Source organism: Atractosteus spatula, chromosome 18 (assembly GCF_055471065.1).
Source record: "Atractosteus spatula isolate fAtrSpa1 chromosome 18, fAtrSpa1.hap1, whole genome shotgun sequence".
NCBI classification, from domain to species: Eukaryota; Metazoa; Chordata; class Actinopteri; order Semionotiformes; family Lepisosteidae; genus Atractosteus; species Atractosteus spatula.
Genome location: NC_142723.1, coordinates 2,609,256 through 2,630,472, shown reverse-complemented (window position 1 = coordinate 2,630,472; position 21,217 = coordinate 2,609,256). Strand labels below are relative to the sequence as shown.

General features: G+C 47.8%; 1 protein-coding gene across 1 annotated transcript in view; it reads right to left on the bottom strand.

The window, feature by feature from the left end:
- Positions 1 to 21,217, bottom strand: part of smg1 (SMG1 nonsense mediated mRNA decay associated PI3K related kinase) — a 37,754-nt gene that overhangs the window by 9,830 nt on the left and 6,707 nt on the right. The window contains exons 5-46 of the mRNA XM_088936537.1: positions 21,099 to 21,157; positions 20,536 to 20,749; positions 19,973 to 20,098; positions 19,261 to 19,333; positions 19,065 to 19,162; positions 18,210 to 18,383; positions 17,799 to 18,023; positions 17,435 to 17,536; positions 16,574 to 16,843; positions 15,723 to 15,853; positions 15,265 to 15,426; positions 14,723 to 14,841; positions 14,218 to 14,305; positions 13,902 to 14,003; positions 12,862 to 13,002; positions 12,297 to 12,496; positions 11,536 to 11,732; positions 11,142 to 11,303; positions 10,446 to 10,600; positions 9,929 to 10,074; positions 9,536 to 9,737; positions 9,287 to 9,402; positions 8,729 to 8,876; positions 8,478 to 8,637; positions 8,179 to 8,299; positions 7,815 to 8,063; positions 7,307 to 7,567; positions 6,885 to 7,029; positions 6,550 to 6,688; positions 6,104 to 6,325; positions 5,664 to 5,844; positions 5,387 to 5,548; positions 4,354 to 4,574; positions 3,886 to 4,040; positions 3,014 to 3,236; positions 2,466 to 2,712; positions 2,110 to 2,339; positions 1,639 to 1,887; positions 1,306 to 1,444; positions 1,108 to 1,217; positions 772 to 990; positions 173 to 366 (exon numbers count right to left, since the gene is read on the bottom strand). Of these exons, the coding sequence (XP_088792663.1) occupies positions 173 to 366; positions 772 to 990; positions 1,108 to 1,217; positions 1,306 to 1,444; positions 1,639 to 1,887; positions 2,110 to 2,339; positions 2,466 to 2,712; positions 3,014 to 3,236; positions 3,886 to 4,040; positions 4,354 to 4,574; positions 5,387 to 5,548; positions 5,664 to 5,844; positions 6,104 to 6,325; positions 6,550 to 6,688; positions 6,885 to 7,029; positions 7,307 to 7,567; positions 7,815 to 8,063; positions 8,179 to 8,299; positions 8,478 to 8,637; positions 8,729 to 8,876; positions 9,287 to 9,402; positions 9,536 to 9,737; positions 9,929 to 10,074; positions 10,446 to 10,600; positions 11,142 to 11,303; positions 11,536 to 11,732; positions 12,297 to 12,496; positions 12,862 to 13,002; positions 13,902 to 14,003; positions 14,218 to 14,305; positions 14,723 to 14,841; positions 15,265 to 15,426; positions 15,723 to 15,853; positions 16,574 to 16,843; positions 17,435 to 17,536; positions 17,799 to 18,023; positions 18,210 to 18,383; positions 19,065 to 19,162; positions 19,261 to 19,333; positions 19,973 to 20,098; positions 20,536 to 20,749; positions 21,099 to 21,157 (7,037 nt within the window). The remainder of the gene's footprint in view (positions 1 to 172; positions 367 to 771; positions 991 to 1,107; positions 1,218 to 1,305; positions 1,445 to 1,638; positions 1,888 to 2,109; positions 2,340 to 2,465; positions 2,713 to 3,013; positions 3,237 to 3,885; positions 4,041 to 4,353; positions 4,575 to 5,386; positions 5,549 to 5,663; positions 5,845 to 6,103; positions 6,326 to 6,549; positions 6,689 to 6,884; positions 7,030 to 7,306; positions 7,568 to 7,814; positions 8,064 to 8,178; positions 8,300 to 8,477; positions 8,638 to 8,728; positions 8,877 to 9,286; positions 9,403 to 9,535; positions 9,738 to 9,928; positions 10,075 to 10,445; positions 10,601 to 11,141; positions 11,304 to 11,535; positions 11,733 to 12,296; positions 12,497 to 12,861; positions 13,003 to 13,901; positions 14,004 to 14,217; positions 14,306 to 14,722; positions 14,842 to 15,264; positions 15,427 to 15,722; positions 15,854 to 16,573; positions 16,844 to 17,434; positions 17,537 to 17,798; positions 18,024 to 18,209; positions 18,384 to 19,064; positions 19,163 to 19,260; positions 19,334 to 19,972; positions 20,099 to 20,535; positions 20,750 to 21,098; positions 21,158 to 21,217) is intronic.

Below are 21,217 nucleotides of genomic sequence, written 5' to 3'. Positions count from 1 at the left end.
ACCAATACTAATTGGGGGGAAAAATAACAAAGCCATCTGAAGTCACTTTCACATCTGGCCTGTTAGTGCCTAACCTATACCTAACAGCATCTCAATCTCTGTAAAGATTTGTTCCAATAGGGAAATAAAGACAGGCCCTCCTCGCCCTCCCTGAATCTGTACTGTAGCGCACCTGTGCTCCAGTGTGTGGATGGGATGGTCGGTCCTGCTGTCTGCTCCCTCCAGGAAGTCGATCTCCTCCAGCAGTTTGCCCTGCAGCTTCTCAACCTCAGTGAGCTGCTCCTGCAGGCTCAGGTACTTCTCCACCCCGCTCTCCACCTGCGGCAGCACTGTCAGCATCTCCTCTCGGTTCTTAAACCAGTTCACCTGCAAAACACAGGCGTGTCACTGGCGGTTCTTCAGGACTACATAGCAGGACAGTGCTAAACCTATGTAGTGGAGCTGGAACAAACCAGAAGGCTAACAGCTTGAAGGGCTCATATTCAGGATTGTGCAAGTTCTTAGAACCAGTGCCTGCATTTCCTACTGTTCGAGGCGACCACTGCTTTCACTAAATTTGACCTTGGCTGGTCAAGCAGACATAGTGAGCCCATAGTAGGACGATTGCTGTCTATGCAGTGCTTTGCATGTTGCATACAACCAAAAAATGCATTGATTTTAAACAGCTCATATCCCTCAGGGCAATCCCAACACAAACTAATACCCCCCCCGGCCTTCCAAAAAGAGAACACGAATGGGGTTTTGCAAATGATGATAGCTGCGAGAACTGACCTTGATCTCTGCTACGCGAGAGGAGAAAAGGCTGCGGGTGATGTCCCTCTCCATCTCTCTCTTGGTCTGCTTGCTCTCTGCCTGCTGCCCTCCGCCTCCGTAGACAGCACCAGCGAAGCCCACCTCCCCACTGGCTGTCCAGTCTACCAGGGGGTCGTACACAAAGGCCTCCAGCAGGGTCAGCAAGGTCTCTCGCCCTCGACGCATCATGTGGATCACCTGTGCAACCAGACCAATGGCAATTTGCAAGCACATTTAAAACTGCGAAGGGGCAAACATTTTACCTTTCACTCTCTAACCTATATTCAAGAAAATAAACCATACAACAGGGCTCACCTGCTCACAGGACAGCCTAAATATGCCCTCAACCCCGGTGACCCCCAGTGCAGTCTCAATGTTGTGGGTCATGCGGAAGGGGACCTTCTCCGGCACCCTCAGGCTCTTCCCTGTGATACAACGCAACATAAGCCTTCCACCAGTGGACGCAGAAGGTAAGAAACGCGGGCCGTGTCGGGAACAGGAGTTCATTCTCACCTTTTTCAAAGCAGACGTTGTAGTCAATGTGCACCACTTCACCTGTGGTCATGTCGATCAACACATTGTCCAGGTGCCGATCTCCCAGCCCAATGATGTATCCCACCATGGACATAACAGCCGTGGACCTGGCATAGGACTGCAAGGCAGCATTGGAAACACAAGACGCACGTTAATCTCAAGAGCAACATTAAGGCATGTTGCTTTTCACACGGGTCTCCCATTTTAAGCAATCCTTTTGAAATTTGGTTGAGCTGCAGAATTAAAAAGTATTTTTTTTAATCTGTCACCCCCCCCCCCCACTGCCTGTCCTGGCGCGGCTGGCGGTCTCACCTGAGTGACTCTCCACCACTCGCTGGGCGTGGTGCAGGAACACCACAGCTCCTTGGCAAGCAGGTTAGGCGGAGTGGCCTCCATCAGCTCCCTCAGGACGTCCCTCGTGACACTCAGCGGCCAGTCCCGCCGGGACACGTCCAGGCTGAGCCCCACTGCCTTCAGCGCAGGGCCGATCTTGCTGTAGTAGAGCTCACTGGGCCTGGGCACCATGGGTGGGTTCTGGGGCTGCTGGAAGGAATCCTGGACCTGGACATAAACACAGACAAGATGGTCAACTTTCAAGCTCAGAGCTGGATTAGAGACACTAAGCTCCGATGATATTAATCAAACATTGATGCTCCTCCGTAACCTTCTTGCTTACAGCTATGAGGCTCACGTGTCACAAACAGGGAAGTGGCTTGTGAAACCATCATCGCTTCCGAAAAAAGGCTTTCACGGTCTGCCGTCGGGGTTCTTCAGGTGTCCTACCTTCTGAGCTTGCAGGACGGCCTCCCGTTGCTGCCAGCGCTTGTACAGCCCAAAGAGGGGCGTGGCCCCATCCACCCACTGGATGAGTCCGGAGCGTGTGCCCAGGGGAGTGACAGAGTAGTGACGGGCATGGAAATGGGGACTTTCCTGCTGGTTCACTTTTGTAAACATGGTGTTGACAATGGAGAGGAACTGCATGATCCTTTCATCCAGGTGCAAGTCCTCCAGCCCTTAAGGGAGAGAGAGGGGAATGTTGTCACTTGATGGAAACACTTTCATCTGGCAGTCCTGAACTTTATGTACAGCAAAGATCTGTCTATATTGTGTAATGCAGCAGTAAAATATTGCTGGTTTACCTTTAAACAGGTAGGGGTAGTTTCTGCCATCAGAGCCCAGGAAGTAGAGTTTCTTGGGCTTGGTCTTGGTGGGCAGGATAGTGATGGTGTTGCCCACACTCTGGATGGTGATAGCGTCTGTCGCAGAAACCTCCCCAGGCAGAGCGATCTCAGTGCTCATCATGGCTGCCAGGCGAGGGCTGATCTCATCCAAATGCAACAAGTAACTCGCACGTTTCTGCGCACGCTGCTGCAGACTCAGCATGATCTTTGGCAGACAAAAGGCCAGTTGCACGATGAGTCAGTCAATACTATTCTGTCTCAGACTGCAGACATTACATACTAATATAGTGCACATAAATGTGTATACTCCCATATGCTCCAAATATTAAAGATCAATACATGAAAATATTGAGATAATTAAAAAAAAAGTATACAACGATAAAGATTCACCACACCATTCGCTGTGCTATTCAGGACAAAACAGAGCTGGAAATTGTATAACAAGCGTGCTGGTATATTTGGTGATTGTGTCATTTCATTGCCTAGTTGTAGTTTAGGGTACAGACCTGCTTGAAAGGTATCCAGCTGCTGGCAGGGTTGGCCGGGTTCGAGGGGTTCCTCAGTCTCTCCAGAGCGTTGTCAATGGCACTTCCGAAGTTCTCCTGAAACCACGTCTCATGGGGGGTCTCAGCGGGAGCTGCTGTAATGCTGCGCACATGTTCTAATGCAAAGACCACTGGCCTCATCAGAGCAGAGTGCTTCTCTCTCATGATTGCAATCTTCTCCTCTCTGAAACACACCGACGGCTCAGAAATTAAAGTGCCTGGGGGTTTACAATACATGTTCAAAGCTGCTTTTACCACAGGTGAGGAAAACCTATTTCATATGGGATCCGTAATGTTAAAACATCACTAGCCACGTCATATTACATACAGTGTTTTTCAAACAACATTTAAAGTTTCAATAGACTTGCAGGATCTAATGACTAGGAAGAGCGTGACAGTTTAGGAGCAACAAGGATAATAATCTCCAAGCAGCTCTCTACCTCTGTAATCAGACCTAAGTCTAGAGAATGCAGACAACATGTGTTCATAGGAACACATAAAGAGACAATAAGTTTCTAATAGAATTGTGACCTAATTTATTTCAGACCTTAAAAGAAAACAGTATTTGAGTCTATTCTATTATTTCAGAGAGCACGAATGCCAGGAAGCAAAGATGGGAGAGTAATATAGTCCCAAGTTCAAGCTGTAGTTAAAACAGGCAGCTGAGTTTTGAAAACATTACAAACGATCAAGTACAGATCCAGATTATATATATACTGTAGCGTGTTGTGCACATTCTGATTGGTCCATCAGTGTATGAAGATCGGAGTATCTATTCTGAAGGGCAGCTTAGAGTGTCAAAACCCGAGGGAAAAAGCAGAGAAGCTGCTCACTTGCGCAGTGTGTTGTTGTTCTGCACCCTCTTGACCTCGTCCTCCAGCTGCTGGATCCTGCGCAGGACGTGCATGTGCTGCTGCTGCAGGACCCCCAGCCACAGCTCATCCCAGAGCAGGGTGATGCGCCGCAGCTCGCCCACCAGCATCTGGACCTGCAGGAGAGCCGGCCACCGTTGGCCAGGAACATCAGCGGGAGCCTTCTGGGACATTCACACAGCACCCCCCCCCCCCGAAGAACAAACACTCATCCTTTCTCATTATTTATCAAACAAAAAAAACCCCACAGTTTATGCAAATTAAACCAAAGTGTAGACCATAATACATGTTAGAATTGATCATGTGAAACACCTAACCCTTACACAGAACTCTCCAAAACTGCAGAGCACAAATATACGAGTTCAACACTTTCCGAAACGGGTCTCTTCCCCCAAACTCCCCCACCCCCTTCTGCAGAACTGACAGTACCTGCAGCACCATAGTTGGGTTAGCAGAGGAAAGTTTGTCCACAATCTTGCTGTAGCAGTCCTGCATCATAGCTTGGTCCTCGCTGGAACACAGCACCATCTCCTCTCCCTTGCTGCTCTCCTGGGAGGCTGGGGCACTGCCCGCCTCGCTCTCGCCACCGCACAGCACCTCACCCTGGATATTGCTCAGCAGGGTGGGCAGAGCCGATGGCAGCTTGCCTCCTGCGAACCAGCGAGTGCTACAGTTAACACGCACGCCCCGGCATAAAGACCTTCCGATCCACCCCTCTGTCTCGATGCCAAAACCGAAACAGTCTTCGCAGTTCGCAATTACTAAGAAAAGGATACTGATGTAAAGCAATTGAGATTCATATAAAATACACAATACATGCTCAAAAATAAGTCTCATATACTTAAAGCATAGATGTATAGGGTATTTATATCTACAGTGAAATAACACTAAAATCGAAAGAACGATGTGCAGCTTAAAGGGGAACTGCAGTCCTAATTTCTCTCAGACTGGTTATTAAGTCTCCATAACAGAATAAATAAGACGGTATCGCAAAATTTAACAGATTTCAAATTAAGCACAAAACGGTGAACTTTGTGAAGGTACTGGAGAGTCGCCAACATTGTTGCCAACCGCTGGTCTTGCCACGGGTGAGAGCGAGCGAGCGTTTGTGCGAATTGTGATGTGAAGCAGCCCTTCCCGCTCACTAATCACGGTAATGGCTAATGTAACGTGATGTACCAGCGAATAAGGGCAGGTTGTGCAGCCGACATTTCACCGCAGAAATGTCCCACCCTGATCGGCATGCAGAGTCCACAAGTAGTATCTGTACTGCCTCAAAATCGAGAGCAATATTTCTAGTGGATTAAAAGAGATGTATTCACAAGCCTGCTTGTTTACAAGGTAATGGGGCTGCTTCATGTCACCGGACGTTTTCTGCCTCATTCGTGATCGCAGAACATGGTAATGTGCAGACCTGGCCACGTCTGGACACGTCTGACCGCTCTGCAGCCTGGGCCCTCACCTGCAGCCTGGGCCTCCCCTCCCAGGGAGATGGAGCCCACGATGGCCGGGTACAGGACGAGATGGGGGGAGTCCTGCGCCACCCGGCACAGCAGGCTGCAGATGCTCTGCCGGATGTAAACCTCAGGGTGGTTCAGCCTCGAGAACAGTTGCGGGATGATGCCTGACAAGATATGGGAAGAGGAGGAGGGGAAAAAAAAAAGGCGTTTGTGAACAACGCCTTGTAAGAACCAAACTGTTAGAGCTGCACAGGGGCTGCAGCCGGGGGGGCGCCCCACCTCTCCAGGGCGCCGTGGGCGTCGACGCCAGGCCCAGCTCCAGGCTCTCCCTCAGCTCCCCCGCGTGCTTCACCAGCAGCCGCAGCAGCCGCAGGGTCGCCATGACGATCATGTCGTCGTTGCTCTGGTTGCCGGGGTCGTCGCTCAGCAGCAGTTTCGGGTCGTCCTCGCTGATGGGCACCTGCCAAAACACAGGTACCGCACTTACAGCCCACTGAACCCGGGCACAAAAAACGCGGACACCCTAATAATGGCATACTGGTCCGAGCCAATAAAGAAAATGCTTCCTTCCAAAGCAACTGTTTTGCACCGGAAGAAAAACTGCCAAGATACACAACCTATGACAGTGCATCATACTTTCAGACAGGCTGTAACGCAAACACACAGAGGAACCGCACCCCAGCTGTAAAAGCCAGACACCCAACACCCGCTGTACTGACCTGCCCGGCGTTGAGCTTCAGGAAGGTGAAATAGGCCCGGCACGACACCCTGTACAGGCTGAAAATGCGGTCCACCACCCGGCGCCACACTCTGATGAGCCCCTCGGTCACTCTCTCCTCTGCTTCGGACAGCCAGGGGCACGAGCTCAGCAGCTGCCTCCAGATCACATCCACCATGTCATCCTCCTCGCTCTCCTCGTTCTGCAGAGCCATGTCTTCGTCCTGAGAACGACACGCGTGCTCTTTCTTAATTTAAGCTTAAATATACTCCATTCATGAAGCGCGTGGAAACAATAAGTGATCCCCAACATTTTCAGCTGATTGCTACAGCATTATATATCCCACTGTGCATCATCATCTTGTTCTATTTCTAAGAACCCCCCCACCAAGGAAAACATATAAGACTCAGGAAAAACACACCGTTGGCGTTATTTTCCCCCACCAACCTGGATTCCCGCTGGTCGACACATAGCCTGGCCAAGAATGCTGTAGATGGTCTCTTTGTCATCCTCCGAAGTGCAAGCTGGAAGCAGCTCCTCTACTTCCTGCTTCTCCCCCGGCAGCAAAGGCACACCCTCTCCTTGGCTGAGGAAAGACCACAGACGAAATGCCATGAGTGATGCATCACTTCACAATAACTGTAAATGAGGAGTAAACGTGTATTCTTGCGATAAATCCACCACTCGCTCTAAAAGGAGCTCTCTTTATCTCAAGGGAGGCTAACGCTTGTCTGCTATGATATACCTCACTGATGAGGCTACGTGAACAGTGGGCTACCAACCTGGCATTGTCCACAACCTTTCTGCCCCATCTGTATGCCCAGCTGGCAAGGGCAGCCCAGGACTTCGCCACTTCCGGAGCTTGAACAGCTGACAACTGGTACAACTGCCCCAGCACGAAGTCGGCCTCCCCAACTCCCACACTCACTGCCAGGGAGAAGAGCAACGAGGAGAGATCAGGAAGGAATACAGGTGGGATCAACTGGAGTCCAGTCTGGGGAAAGAGGGAACACTGACCACACCCACAGCACGCCTCAACAGCTGGACCAATAAGAATATTTATGAGAAGTGAATAATGCAACTCTAGGGTAAAATTATATTAGCAATACATTATAAGCAAAACGTGGAAAAAATCTAATTTAGAATAACTAGTGACCACAGTAAGGGGGGGGTAAATTCAAGTGGGTCGGCAGTGTCCGACTACCTGTGGCCTCTGCAGTGATGCCCGGCACGCCCTGGTCCTCCAGCGGCAGCTCCAGCAGGGCGGTGATGTTTTTACCGAAAGGGGGTAAGCCGGGGGGCTTCTTCACCACCTGCTTCAGCTGCGCCGTCAGGTCCTTCCACTCCGCCACCAGCCACTTGCACAGGGTGAGGACGGAGCGGCACGCTGCCCGCTCGCACTTCCCCGAGCGGCAGTACGACAGCGCGCACGAGCTCATCATCTCCATGGCCGAGCCGGACTGGCCTGGGCAGGGGACAGGGAGAGACGCACAATAACAGCGAGTGCATAACCACTCCGATCAGCTGACATCAACTTCCGATTAACCATGCCTGTCACTGCCAAGAATCCCTTACAAGAAGGGGCTGCCTTGCTCTCCAGTTGATTTCTCTTGCAAGGTGACGTCAGCGATCGTCTTCACTCTAATCCAACACGAAATTAACTGAGGCAGCCATGGTACAGTGATGTAGTAAGTCCGTGTGGCAAAACTCACCAGCCGTGTAGAGCACCTTCGCCTTCTCGATCTCCAGCTCAGGACCCCACTTCTCTCCCACAGAGCCCTGCAGGGACAACCCCTTAAAGAGCTGCACCAGGTCCTGCCCGCTGGCACTGCCCCCGAAGGGCGCCTCGCTGCACTGCGCCAGCAGCCTGGTGGCCAGGGCGATGTTCCCTTGTTTCCGGGCAAACTTCACGGCAGTCAGACACAGCTCCATGAGGTGGGAGTCAACGGGAATGGAGGAGCCTGCAAAAACAAGAAAATCGAGCGCAGGGTTAAAGGACGGAAATGACCACATTTCAATAATTCAAATTTGAAGAGGAAGAAAAATTAAAAATGAAGGACACACACACGACCCCACCTTTCAGCTTCGCGGACAGCTGCCTCTGGAAAGCTGTGTACCTCAGGGCATGGAGCCAGGGCTGGACATCCTGCTGTTTACAGGAGTACAGGGCCTGGCTGTACAGAGGGATCAGACAGTCCTGCATGGTGTAAACAAAATCCAACAAGTGGGGATAAATCAGTTTCTTGATATCAAGGATAAAAGAAAATGGTAAATGCACGCGAGATCCCTCCTGACAATTCAGTTTCTTTGCAAAGAAAACGGCAGCGAACCTGGACAGAGGGGAAACAACAGCAGCAGGAGGGAGCGGGCTGTACCTCGGAAGCAAGCTGGGTGGTGAGGGTGCTCTCCAGAGAGGTGGCGCAGTGCAGCTGCAGGGTGCTCAGTGTGGGCAGGGCACCCGACAGTGTCAGAGTGGACAGCCTCAGGGGCCCCAGCGAGATCCGACCCATCTGCTTCAGGTACCTCACCAAGTTTCTGAAATCAAACCACCGCCGCGGTCAGCCCGAGAGACGCCTCCTCAAGCAGAAGCACTCCTCTTTCCTTTGAAATCAAAAGCGTCACTCACTCGGACACGGGCGCGGCTTTCTGGTCCTGCTCATTGTGATTGACGGTAGTGACCACACCCAGAGCGCTCCTCAGCAGCTGGACCTCAATGGCCTTCTGCAGCTCGGTAGGATCTGGACTGAGCATGCCCGGTAGGAGCCTCTTTAGGTCTGGAGAGCACAAGCAGAACATTGTGGAATATATAGACAATCCTGAATCAGCCATTTACAAGTTCAGATTGCAGAAGACAAGTGGTGTGTGCAACTAATAAACCGATATCATTGCAAAAAGTGCTCCATCTTGTATGGCAAGACCACACCTATAAGGGATCTCTATTTTATTACAAATCAATACAAGCCAGTCATTAATATGTTTGCTTAACCCACTTAGGTTACCTATGCAGAAAGGGTAGACAAAGTTGCTCAACTTACATCAGATTATTACTGGCTTAACAGGGACAATTTAACAGTTTCTCTCATGCTGCTGCTTTGCGGAGATTTAAAAAACCTGCAGGCACACAAGCCCCCCCAGAACCAGGCAACAGAGCATGGTGTAACAGTGCGGGCCTATCATGGCGTACCTAGCTTGTCACGGGAGGAGGAGGAGGAATTGAGCATTCCTATGTCCTCTCCAGGCAGGAGCTCCAGCTGCTCACAACACTCGGCAAAATCTCCAGACTCAAAGCTGCTCAGAGCCCTGGAACAGAGACAAGCAAAAATGAATAAACTGGAAGATAAGACGCACTCAAAGTTTCTTACTTTTTACCCCAGGTCAATTAAAACAGTACAGATGGGACCTTGAACTGACTGACGTTTCTGTTACAACAGACCTGATGTAGTTGAAGTCTGTCTTGAGGTGGATGGCGGAGCCGTTTGCGGTCTTCTTCAGCGCCAGGGTGCTGTTCTGCCACTCCTGAACAGACGTCCAGTCACAGAGCGCTACATAGCACTCACAGGCCTTGTTGGCCAGGAAGTTGAGCACCTCAGGCGAGCAGTCGCTGGGTTTGAGCAGCACGGTCTTCCGGCCGTCTCCTGGAAGACAAGGACAGGTGATCAGCGTCTCTCACTGCACACCGTTCTCCTGTCGGGGCTGCTCCTGCGGTAAGTTTCAAGTATCACGATCTTGTTTGTGCAGAAGACCACAGAGCGGAAAAAACCTTTAAAGCTCTGTAACTGACAAGTACAGTGAACCTCAGATTTAGGCAAAGAGGTTTGGCACTCACCATTGCCTGTGTGCTTTGGGCTGGCACTACTGCCACTGTTGGTGCTGGCTACTTTCAGCAGGGACTTGTCAAAGCCTTTGATAGAGCAGTCCACTCCAGTGATGGCGCACAGTTGTTCTTGATACTCCACAGCAGCCTTCTCGAACCTGAAGCAGGAGGAGAAAAGACCCGCTTTACCCCTGGTGCACCAAAAACAGACTAAAGAATAAAACAAGTAATAGGTTTATTCCATGCTGAAAAAAAAGAAGAAAGAGAACACAACGTTTCGGCCGTGGAGCCTTCTTCAGGTGTCATTAAAGAATAAAACGTTCAGACCAAGACAACTTTCAAGTTACATGAACACAATTCTGTAAAAAAACAATCACTGGAAAAGACTTCTTATATTTTATAAACAAAGCCACCAAATTCTGCAGAATTAAAAACTCAAGGACAGAGGGAGTGGCTCTGAATTCTCTTTGTATTTCAGGACTACGCGTTGAGTGCCGAGTGCTCTGTTTCTGGATTAAGATGCACTTACTTCCCCTCAGCCTGTAAGGCCACAGAGCCCACCCAGCTCAAGCTCTTGCCCGTGCTGGCAGAGCTCCAGGCTGCCAGTCCTTGGATGGCCTCTGGACAGCGCAGGTCACAGAGAGCCTCCACCAGCATCATGATGGGTACCTCCATTTCAGAGCCCTGAAAGACACCAAGCAGAACAGCCCCATGAGCCCAGCATGACAAAGAATCAATACTCAGGTCATCGCTAAACACTCACTAAGGACTGTGGATGTACCTTTGATTCCAATCTTTCGAGAAACCGCAACACGAGATCATTTTTAACTTGTATTCTCACTACCTGTAGAGATGGATGTTTCCCTTCATAAATTACGTAGTAGAAAGACAAGATAAAGATGAGAAGTGGCCACTCTTTAGTCTTGCTTGTTTGGTTGCTAGTGGCTTACAGATCTGATCTTCAGTAGTTTAACCTTAACCGGTCAACGTTATCTTAAAGTTTGTGAACTACAAAAAATGAGATTATAAATACAACAACATTCATTTCATAAAGGTCATTCTTGTACCCGATTTGAAAACTCACTTATAGTGCAGGGAATGAAACTGACCATGTTGCCAAGGTTTACACACTATAATTTATCATACAATTTCAGAATATATATGCAACATGTAAAAACCAGAGCTATGCAAAGAATGATAAGGCAGTAATAAGGTAGATGCCTACCGGAGCACCACTGTTCCTCATTTCTGTGAGCAGGTCAAACCCGTGTCTCACAGTGACCGCTGGCTGGCCCGACAGCAGCCCCACTCGCATCAGCGCCATTCGGATTCGAGTCAGCCAGTCCTGGCACGTCTGCCGGTTTGTGTAGAAAAAAGTCCGGATGCCCTGATCAAAAAAGCCACAAGAAAAACTGTAAGATGACCCAGAGAAAGAAGAAATCTCTGACCCGCCAAACTTAGCACGGTCTTGTGCTCTACTTGCCTTGTAGATATTAACGAAGAACAATTATTGAGCCAGTAAATCTAGCAATCATTGCAGCACTCATACCAAATTAAACAAGAACACATGCGAGAAGTCTTACATGAGAAACCACACCCCCTACCACAGGAGGACCAACCTTAGGTGGCGCTGTGAGTGCGTTGGCACAGCCCTCGTAGGCATTGTACATGAGCTTCTCCAAGTTCTCCAGGAACTGGAGCAGCAAGGCGAGGCGCAGCTGGTTGCTGTGGTGCCCCTCATCACTCTCGCCACCACTCCAGTGACTCATCTCCTGCTCCGGGTTCAGGCTGTGAGCCGCCAGGCTGCGGATCATCCCTAGGGGTAAACACAGCTCTGTGGGGCTGGACCAAGATAGGCAGCTACGTCACATCAGGTGCAGAAAACGTTTTGGGCATGCTTGTGGCAAAAGAGGGTTAAAACATCTTGACTTCTGCCTTCTTTCAAGGCACAAGTCTCAAACTCAATCCTTGCAGGAAGCATCTTCCTTTATTTGCGTTCTACCTGAGCTCAGTTACAGGAACTTTAACTTAAATTTTTAAAACCTAAAAACTTATTGAAACTGTAATATTTCTGAAAAGGCTTCAAGCTGTTTTATAGGCACGTGCACCTTTACTGAAGCAAATGTTTTGACTTATAAATGTGAGAAAAATCCTATTGGTATAACTACGAAAATAAATCGCATTAACTGTAAACGGAAGGCAAAGACCTATCAGGAATGGATTCTGAGCTCTGTTTAAAGTTTTTACACAATCTGTTTGGAAGCCTACATCAAGTGATAAGAGGGAGTCTATACTACATTTAAGGGCAGTGAAACTGGAGCAGAGAATCACTGATGCCACTGAGGCAGGAGGAGACTGGGTCGTCAGAAGCTGCCCTTACCCTCAATGGTCTGAAAGGTGTCCTGCGCTCGGCCCAGCGGGGTGCGCAGCTTGGACAGGACCGTGAACTGCGCCGCCTCCCAGACGGCCCACTGCCACAGCACGGCCTCCGTCTTCAGCAGGGCTCGGGGCACGGGAGCCGCGTCGTGCTTCTCCAGCCGCTGGCAGCTGTGGAACAGCCTCTCCAGCCAGGGCTCCTTCCTGTGGGCACACGCACACAGACCGGCTCAGGCGCAGGAAAACCGCAATTGTTACGATGCTGCCAACGGGAAGCGATTTCACTTGTACAGCAGGCTTCATGTAAAAGTTTCCCAAACCAAGAGAATGTAAACCGCAGTAAGGAAACATTTTATTCTACAGCACCACCAACACTGCAATTTAACACACGGAAAAAAATAAATATTCGCCCTTCTGCCAGGGTCTTGACTTGACTAATTGATCAAATAAAAAAAAAACTTATCCTCATCTACTCAGTAATTAATACTTTCACTGTGATCTCCCCAATGGTTTAACCTGCATTTAACCTGCACACAGCCTCCCGTCTTTGACACCAGACTCCTACTCACCCCCCACGGTGCACAGTCCCGTACAAGATGAAGCTGATGAGGTCGGAGAAGTCCTGTGGGTGGAAGGTGTTGCTGGGAGCCTTGCTCATGTGTCCACGGATGGCCAGAGAAATCTCCTGAATCTCAGTGTGTCCACGGTTACTGCAAATTGAAGGATCAGCGTGTTAAGCTCAGAGCAGAGATGATGATGATGATGCTGCTATGGTATATACCAGAAACACAGATACATACTTTTCCAAAAAGGAAAGATCAGTGTCACTCAGTGGGCAAGGAGAGCCACAAGAGCTTCTTGTTTCTGTGCCATCAGAACTCTTTCCTGAATGAATTACTGAATTTTATCTATATTACCAATTTTGAGCAGAGGTTTGGGCTCTTGACACCTGACCAGAGACTTAGGGGTTCAGATCCTGAGTGGAATGCTCTTCTTTTATCCTAGACCAAGGTACTTCAATCCAGCGGATTTCGCTATCAAGTAGCCTACAGTATTAATGGGCACTCTCCCGGTCGTCATTGCAAATGAGAATTTGTTCTCAATTAACTCACCTTGATAAACAAAAGATATTTTTAAAATGTAAAAAACCATAGAAGATATAGTTTGGAGAACAGTCAACAATTTGCTACTGTAAACTCCTAGGAGCACAAATTAAAGTTTCAGCATAGTGGAAAACAAGTCTTCTATATCTTTTATAAGCAAAGAACATTGGTATACCACTTTGTGTGACGTTTTAAATTTATTTACTGTACGTAGTGGATACAGCATCACACACCTGCAGAGAAATATCAGCACATATTTAGACATCCAAGCAGAACAAGTCCAAAACTAAATGCAGGTGTAAACGCACCTAATCTGAAACACCTGCAAAGGTCTAACTTCTCCAAAACCAGGGAAGAGGATCATCGTTTCAAGCACAAAGTATAAAAACTTTATGTTTAGGTAATGCTTCATATTTTTATAGGTTACGAGTTCAACACATTTCTTTAAGGTTTTAACTGGAAGGAAAAGCTAAGTGCACACAAAAAGAATCCAGAGTGAAACTCACCTAAGGGCGATGTCCAAGGGGATGGTCTTCAGCAGCTTCCCGAAAGCCTGCCTGACACGCACAGTAGAGTGTACCAGCTGAACTCGGCACACATCCACACACCTGTAAAATCAAGCAACAGCTCGTCACTCAGGGAGGGAACGAACCTAAAGAGGAAAGCTAAGATACAGACAGCACAGGTCTCATGAGAAACCACAGACAAAAACTAGTAGCAATAAACTCTGTTACATTCTCCTCATTTGAACAAAATGATGCATCAAGTGCATGCATGAAAGTATTCTGAAACGGGGCAAACTGAAAGTAGCGTCTGCCCTACCTTTGCAGGAGATCTGTGGGGAGGGATGAGGAGAGCACCTGCAGACCGATGCAGGTCTGGAGGCAGACAGAGGGATCTTCATTCAGGGCTAAGAAACAGATGGAAAAGTCCACACGTCATCACAATCAAGCAGGAAACACAAAGCACCAAAGCCAAAGTTACCAAACTGCTTCTAAAATTACGTTAAGAAAATTTCCTATTAATCAAAATGCTAAAAAAAAACACTAGACTCTTATAACCTTTAATATTTTATTAGGTAATATGGAAATTATGTATACCTATTTTTTTTTTATAATTCTGCCCCATGGAACCATGCAGAGTTATATGTACACAATCCTGTATATTCCCTCCAGAGAATCTAAATTTGAAGAAGAAGCACTTGTGTATTATGATATTACTTGATACTGTTCAATCATAATCAGAATCATACACATACAATACTACACAAAGTACGAGGCTAAAAAACAAGCACATGGAAAGGGAGGATGCCAGTTGCCCTCCTCACCGTTGGCTAGCAGGCCTTTGCAGAACTTGTGGAACGATGGAAGGGAAAAGAGGGGAGAGTAGGTGTCCGATTTCTTCATCACAAGAGCGATCTCAACAGCCCAGGTAAGCAGAATCTTCCTACAAGGCATTAAAGACACTGCCTTTAGTCCCTCCGGTATAGTCCCGTCACCAAATTTCATCCTCAAAGCCCAGGATTAAACTCAAAATCACATACTTTCGGTAAAAAGCACCTCATGTTCCTTGCATATGTCTCTAGGAGAACAGTGTGAACTAATTTTGTACCTTTGATGTCAAAAGGAAGCTTATCGATTGAATGTGACAACAACAAATGTCTGCATGTGAGCCCTTGGTCACTTAATCATTCATTACTTTAACCTTTCCGTTTTACAAATAATCTTGGAACGAATTTCCATGACTCATCAGTGGATTCATTTGATCCAATCAAGTGGCTGATTGTACTGAAATGCTCAACAACGAACAGTGCAATACAGCTCAAGTAATTAACTACAACTACTGTAACTCGGATAAGACATGCTGTACCGGGCTTCGGGGTAGAGGTGCTCCTTGTTCAGCAGCATCCCCAGCAAGTTGAGGAGGGTGCTAAAGTGTTTCTTGGTTGCCGTAGTGACAGTGCTGATAACAGCCCCATCAAACAGGGATGGGGAGGATGAGCTCAGGCTGCTGGAGATGAAGTGATCATGCCTGCAGGAGCAACAGGAGGAAACTGTGAATCCAACACCAAAATCACAGGCATGTCATTCAGTGAACCCATAGACACCAACCCTCACTATTATTTCTGTATCCACAAAGAACATGTGGTTTGAGGGGAATGCATTTACTCACTGGAAAGAAAAACATTTCAGGTGCTTTTATACAAAACCTGTATAACTTCAAATGAAGGGATGCCACACCTTTCAGTGGATTTGCATGAAAGCAGCTCCAATGCATATCCTCCTCCCTACCTCACACCAGTATGTGGGGCTCCCCCAGGGCCTTACCTGGTACAGTGAGAGTACAGGGTGTAGAGCACAGCGTACTGAATGGCAGGGTGATGCACCGCCAGCTCGGAGTGGACCACCACCAGGTTCTGACTGAGCAGGGCGAACACGGTTGGAGACAGGGCCCACATCTGCACAAGCACAATCAATGCATGATGAAGCAACCGCACAACAGCCAGCGAAACCACACACAGAACAAACCGGTGGGAGAAGAGAAATTGTAAACTGCATCAGGTTTTGAATGTTTTTTTTTTTGCCGTCCCAAAAAACAATGCATTTTCACCTCGGCAATGGAAACTTATTCCGCAAAATACTCTGACCCAATTATTGACTGGTCACCAGCATTTATTATCTAAAGCTGTAATGGAAAGAAAAGGTTGATGTCAATCAATTCTACTTTGGAAGGTTTGAGAATTGTACTGTAAACAAAGTTTCCTTGTGCAGATGCTTAAATCTTTTAACATTATTACCTTGTACAGTGATAAGAAATGTGAAGTGTCTACACTTTTTTTCCTTGCAAAAAAAAAGGAAAAAGGAGGTATACTATTCAGTGGCAAGAGGTCTCAGACTGGTCTGTCTGGTAATGGATCTGTGACTCTTAGAATTACTCAGGCAAACCCATCAAACTTGTATAATTTAAAATAAAGGGACACATAACCTTTTCCAAATAATGTCTTAGTCAAGTCCAGAACACCATCAAAGGGAGTACTTCTAAAGCCGTCACCCAAAGCATGGGATTATGTACTATAGTATACAATTTTCATGCCTTACTCCTTTAATCATTTACCACATTATAAATACTGAATGCCTTTCAAAATGAATAATGCCTGCTGTAAAAGCAACTCCCTCACCCCAATAAGAGAGTTCTTCGTGTTGCCAATGGTAGTGAGGGCACTGAGGTTGAAGATGACAATGAACTCTGCCCTCTCTGGCAGCAGCTGTATGTGGGCAAAGGCGTTGTGCTGTATGTGGGGGCAGGCAGGGGGCAGGCCCAACAGTCCGAGCAGGCTGTTCAGGGCACAGCCCATCTCCCCCAGCACCAGCTTGTAGGCCGCCTCCAGGATGGGTATGTTCTTTAGACTCAGGACAGCTTGGTACACAGCATGTGCGGCAGCGATCACCTGTCGGAAAACGGACAGAATTAGGAGAGATGGAGACCCATCGGGTCTACAGAGGTCCAGCATCAGCTTCTCATGCGAGTGCTAGGAGAACACAACCGAGTGGTTAACCATCTGACTACAGCAAAAGCAACATTTCAGAGGTGCTGAGCAACACAACAGGCTTTCATGGAGAGGTACAACAAGCCACGTAAATCCCATGCTGAGTAGTGTCTTGATCAGAAAGCAGAGGAACTGTTCTGTCTTCCAAAGTCTTTCACACCACCTTCGTGCCTCCTCCGTGCGCACACCACACTTCTGTCATCACCGGTGTTGAATCCATACCAATTCAACATGACAGTCTTCTGCTCAGTAGAACAGCAGCCAGTATTTCACCAGATTTTCACTCTGTTCTGTAAACGCCCTCTGAAGAACTCGCCGTTTGAAGTTAAGCTACATCTGTTCTCGGCAAGTGGACTTTCCTTTCCAGCGTGGGTCCTTATCACAACCAGCTCATTGTTTACCATTTACCTAGCACACCTGTAGCAAACTGTCTGCTATACTATGCACACCTAAAGCCAGCCATAGTCTCCTTGCTATGAGAGCAACACATACCTCTCGATCTCTGTGGAAGCGCAACTCCAGCAACTGTGAATCTGGCGCCAGCAGCTTCTCTACGAAGGACGCAGGCAGTTTGGTATTAATCTGATCGATGATCTGAAAGAGTACAGCAGAGGGACTGGTTACAACCTGATAGCACCAGAAGGTACTGTAACTGAGAAGAGAGGTTTATCTAAAAAACAATTTGCTTTGCAAAATTCAGTGGGGAAAAAAAACCCGATGCTAATTCCAAGGTAAAATTCTTTGGACCATGAAAATAATCCCCCCTGGGGGGGGCGGGGACAGCACCTCAGTCAGCTCTGCAGACAGAAGCCCACCTGTTTTCAGCAGCCCCAGTCTAGGTCCCTGGGCCCCTTACCAGCGTCAGGAGGTTGAGCACGGCGATGCAGTACTCCGGCCCGCAGGCCCGGCAGCTGTCCAGCTGGTCGAGGCCGTACGAGATGACCGCGTCCGCCAGCTGGCTCGTGCCCGGGTCCATGCTCACCAGCAGCACGCACACGCACTCGTTGGCCGCTGTCAGGACCGCCTCCGAGAAGAACACCTGCTTGGCCGTGGTGACGCAGGCCAGGACCCGGTTGAGCACCTGGAACAACACAGCGCAAAGCCGTTCGCACAAAGGACTTCGCTGCCATTTCCCCCCCGCCAGGCTCTGGTGAATTCGTTTTTACTAGTTTACCAACTGAACCTCGAGATGTTCGGCCTCCAACATCTCTTACAAACCCTCAGAACGCACGAAGGAAGAACTCCTACAAAGCGAGCGCGTCCTTACGTCGGTCACGTATGCCTCTGTAATGGGCGGGCCGCGGATGGGGCTGAACCTCTCTCCGATGCTGCGCACCACCGTGCTGAACACGCGCAGCAGGGCGGCCAGCTTGGGCAGCGACACCGAGGGCGGGGGCACGTCCTCATCCACCGTCTCGCCTGAAGCCACGTGGCTCAGGTCCTGCCAACGGGAAAAGCTGAAGAGTCACTCCTGCTTCGGCAGAGGCTTCCGTTTGTGTTCATGTGCAGTCAAGTCGTTCAAGACAGAGGAAACTAGGGAATGACTGCCCCAGATTCTTGTACAACAGTCAACTTCTGATAAAAACTCAGCACTGGTTAGCAGGGTATTCAAGGATTGGCTGAGACTTGCTGGGTAATGACTAGCCAAGCTGGTGTTCCTCTACCGGATGAGTACCGAATTCTACAGGAAATAGAATTTAAAAAGTGAACAAAATCTGGGATTGCCTGTAAATGGGAAAGCAAAGAAGATGGGGCAAAAAGTTCAGCTTCTAGCTGTCCAGAAACTTAAGACATCCCTTTTAACACTAAAACTAGGACGTCTATAGAATGCGTTGTTTACTTGCAAATTTAATCTCTCATTCAGCCTCGCTAAAAACAGAAATTTACACATCTCCTATTGCTAGTCAAAGCTACAACTAAACACCTTTTGAACACAGATAAATTTTATTAAAATATCTTCTCATAATACAAATGCAATCTGTTACAGCTTCACATATCTGAAAGGAGTCTGTAACTATAACCCTGATGGGTAAGATGAACATTGAAAGTGAACCCACCAAAGCAGAGATGGATATTCAAAACTCTGTTCTGACAGAGGGGATGATAATGCTGGTAATGTTACCTCTGCATAGGCCTCCATGTCTTCAAGAAACTGCCCCAGCAAGGTAGTGGAGAACCCAAGATCTGCCACCCAGAACTGCTCCAAGCTCTGTAGCCAGCCTTTAGATCCACACAACACAGAAACACACAAGTTCTAGGATGGCCATCACTCACACTTAGCTTTGAGATTAAAAGTTTTGTTCAGAGTCTCTCCTTACCGGACACCTGCTGAGTAAGTGACGGTTTCTGTGTGTGATCAATGTGCCACCCTACAAGGATATCCACAGTATCCTACAAGAGAATCAGTTCCAAGATCCATGACTTTTTATCACCTGAAAGCCATACAGTTGTTGACTACACAATATCAATGCTAGCTCTTTTATGAATCAAGAAGTAATCAACATGAGACAGAGATGGGTCAGGCAACGCAGTAACTACTCGCACTGTAGGGCAAAAGCTTAAATGCTTAAAGCATTTTCATTAAAAAGAAACTGAAAAATATACACAGTAGTATGAACTAAAGCATTCTGTAAAACAAGCTAACATCAAGAAACACTTAATTTCAACACATCGTCTTATAGATATAGATTGCTATATAACAGCAGGTCTATCTTCCTTTGAACTCAATTCACATGGAAAACCCAGGGAACACTTGAACGAATCCAAGCTAACACCTACACGGTCGAGTCTCACGGGATTACACAGACAGGACATCGCATCAGGGTGGTGCTGGGGTGGAAACGTGCAGGACAAGATGCAGAGGTCAGAAAAAAAAGTAATCGGGGGTAAAAATGAACGAATAATGTGCATGGATCCGACATCTACTAATGCTGGTACAGATTTCAACATCACTTCTTAATACACTGCTCTGCAGTCCACCGCAGAGATCAAGCTCGAGGTAAAAGGAAACTGATGATAAACAACGCTTACCCGGAAGTTGGTGCTGAAAATGTGTGGGTAGCAGCGAGCCACCAAGAGTATGCATTTTACACTCTGACACAGCAGTTCAGGGGTGTCCAGATTCTCCAGAATAGACTGTAAGCTGCTCATTACCAGCTGTAGAAAAGGAGCAGAGACTTATTGCAATCATCTATAAGGAGGTAAAAAAAATGTTTGCATGAAAAGCTAATTTACTCAGACATGCGACAAGTTTGCTTACAACCGAAACATTTACAGGATGTTGATGGCTTCACAGTGTACACCATGAACGCTCATCTCTTCTTTTAATGGCAGTCTTGTGTTATATACGAATAATCCACCACTTTTGTTAACCTGCACCCAGAATATAATTTTATACTATGGAAAAGGGTTAGAAGTGGGGATTACAGCAATCTGAGTTACAGCAACCAGACACTTTCACACCTTTCCCCTGAAAATACTCCCAACGCCCACGGACAACAGGCAACTATGCAATAAAGAAAACGTTTGTCCCGAGAAAGTAATTAGCAGAGTATATGGCAGAGAATGTTTCGACAGAGCTGTCCAGTTCATACCTGCATGACTGGGGAAAACGCCTTCTTCTCCCCAACCGTCTCCAGGGCCTTGTATGCAGACACCAGGTACAGCAGCTTGACTTCATCTTTGGTGGAGGAGTTGAATTTCTGAAAAATCCACTTGAATATCTTCTCTGCCTCATAGCTCAAGGAGGCGCACAGCAAGCCCAGACAGCAGGCCGCCTCCTGTCTCAGTTCCTGGAGTAGTTTACTGCTGTAGGAAGCACATGGTAAGGCACTTTTTAGCAGGCTCAATCAGGACAGGTGCAACACCTTGCAACGCAAACTGAAGGTGCTGGACACGATATCCTGTGAACTGGGTGTTGGCGGAAGCACTGAAACCCAGTGACTGTATATCATATTCTATTCAGCAAATTCTTAGACAAGCCTGAAATAAAATAAAAATGAGGTCACCTGTTCATCAGGTGAAAGAAGAGGTGCCAAATGAGATCCACTTTCCCCTTTTCCATCTGTTAAAATCTACTTGATTTAAGGTAGGAGCAACTTAGAGTTATGATGTTGCAGAACAGTATCACCACCTGACCTTTCTGCTTTTATCCTACCTTTCATTTAAAACATCATGTAGAGCAGACAGGATACTTTCCAGCTGCTTCACTAGGACCTAGGGGGACAGAAAAGAAACACTTAATACATCTTCTCCCATCATACACATAAAGGATTC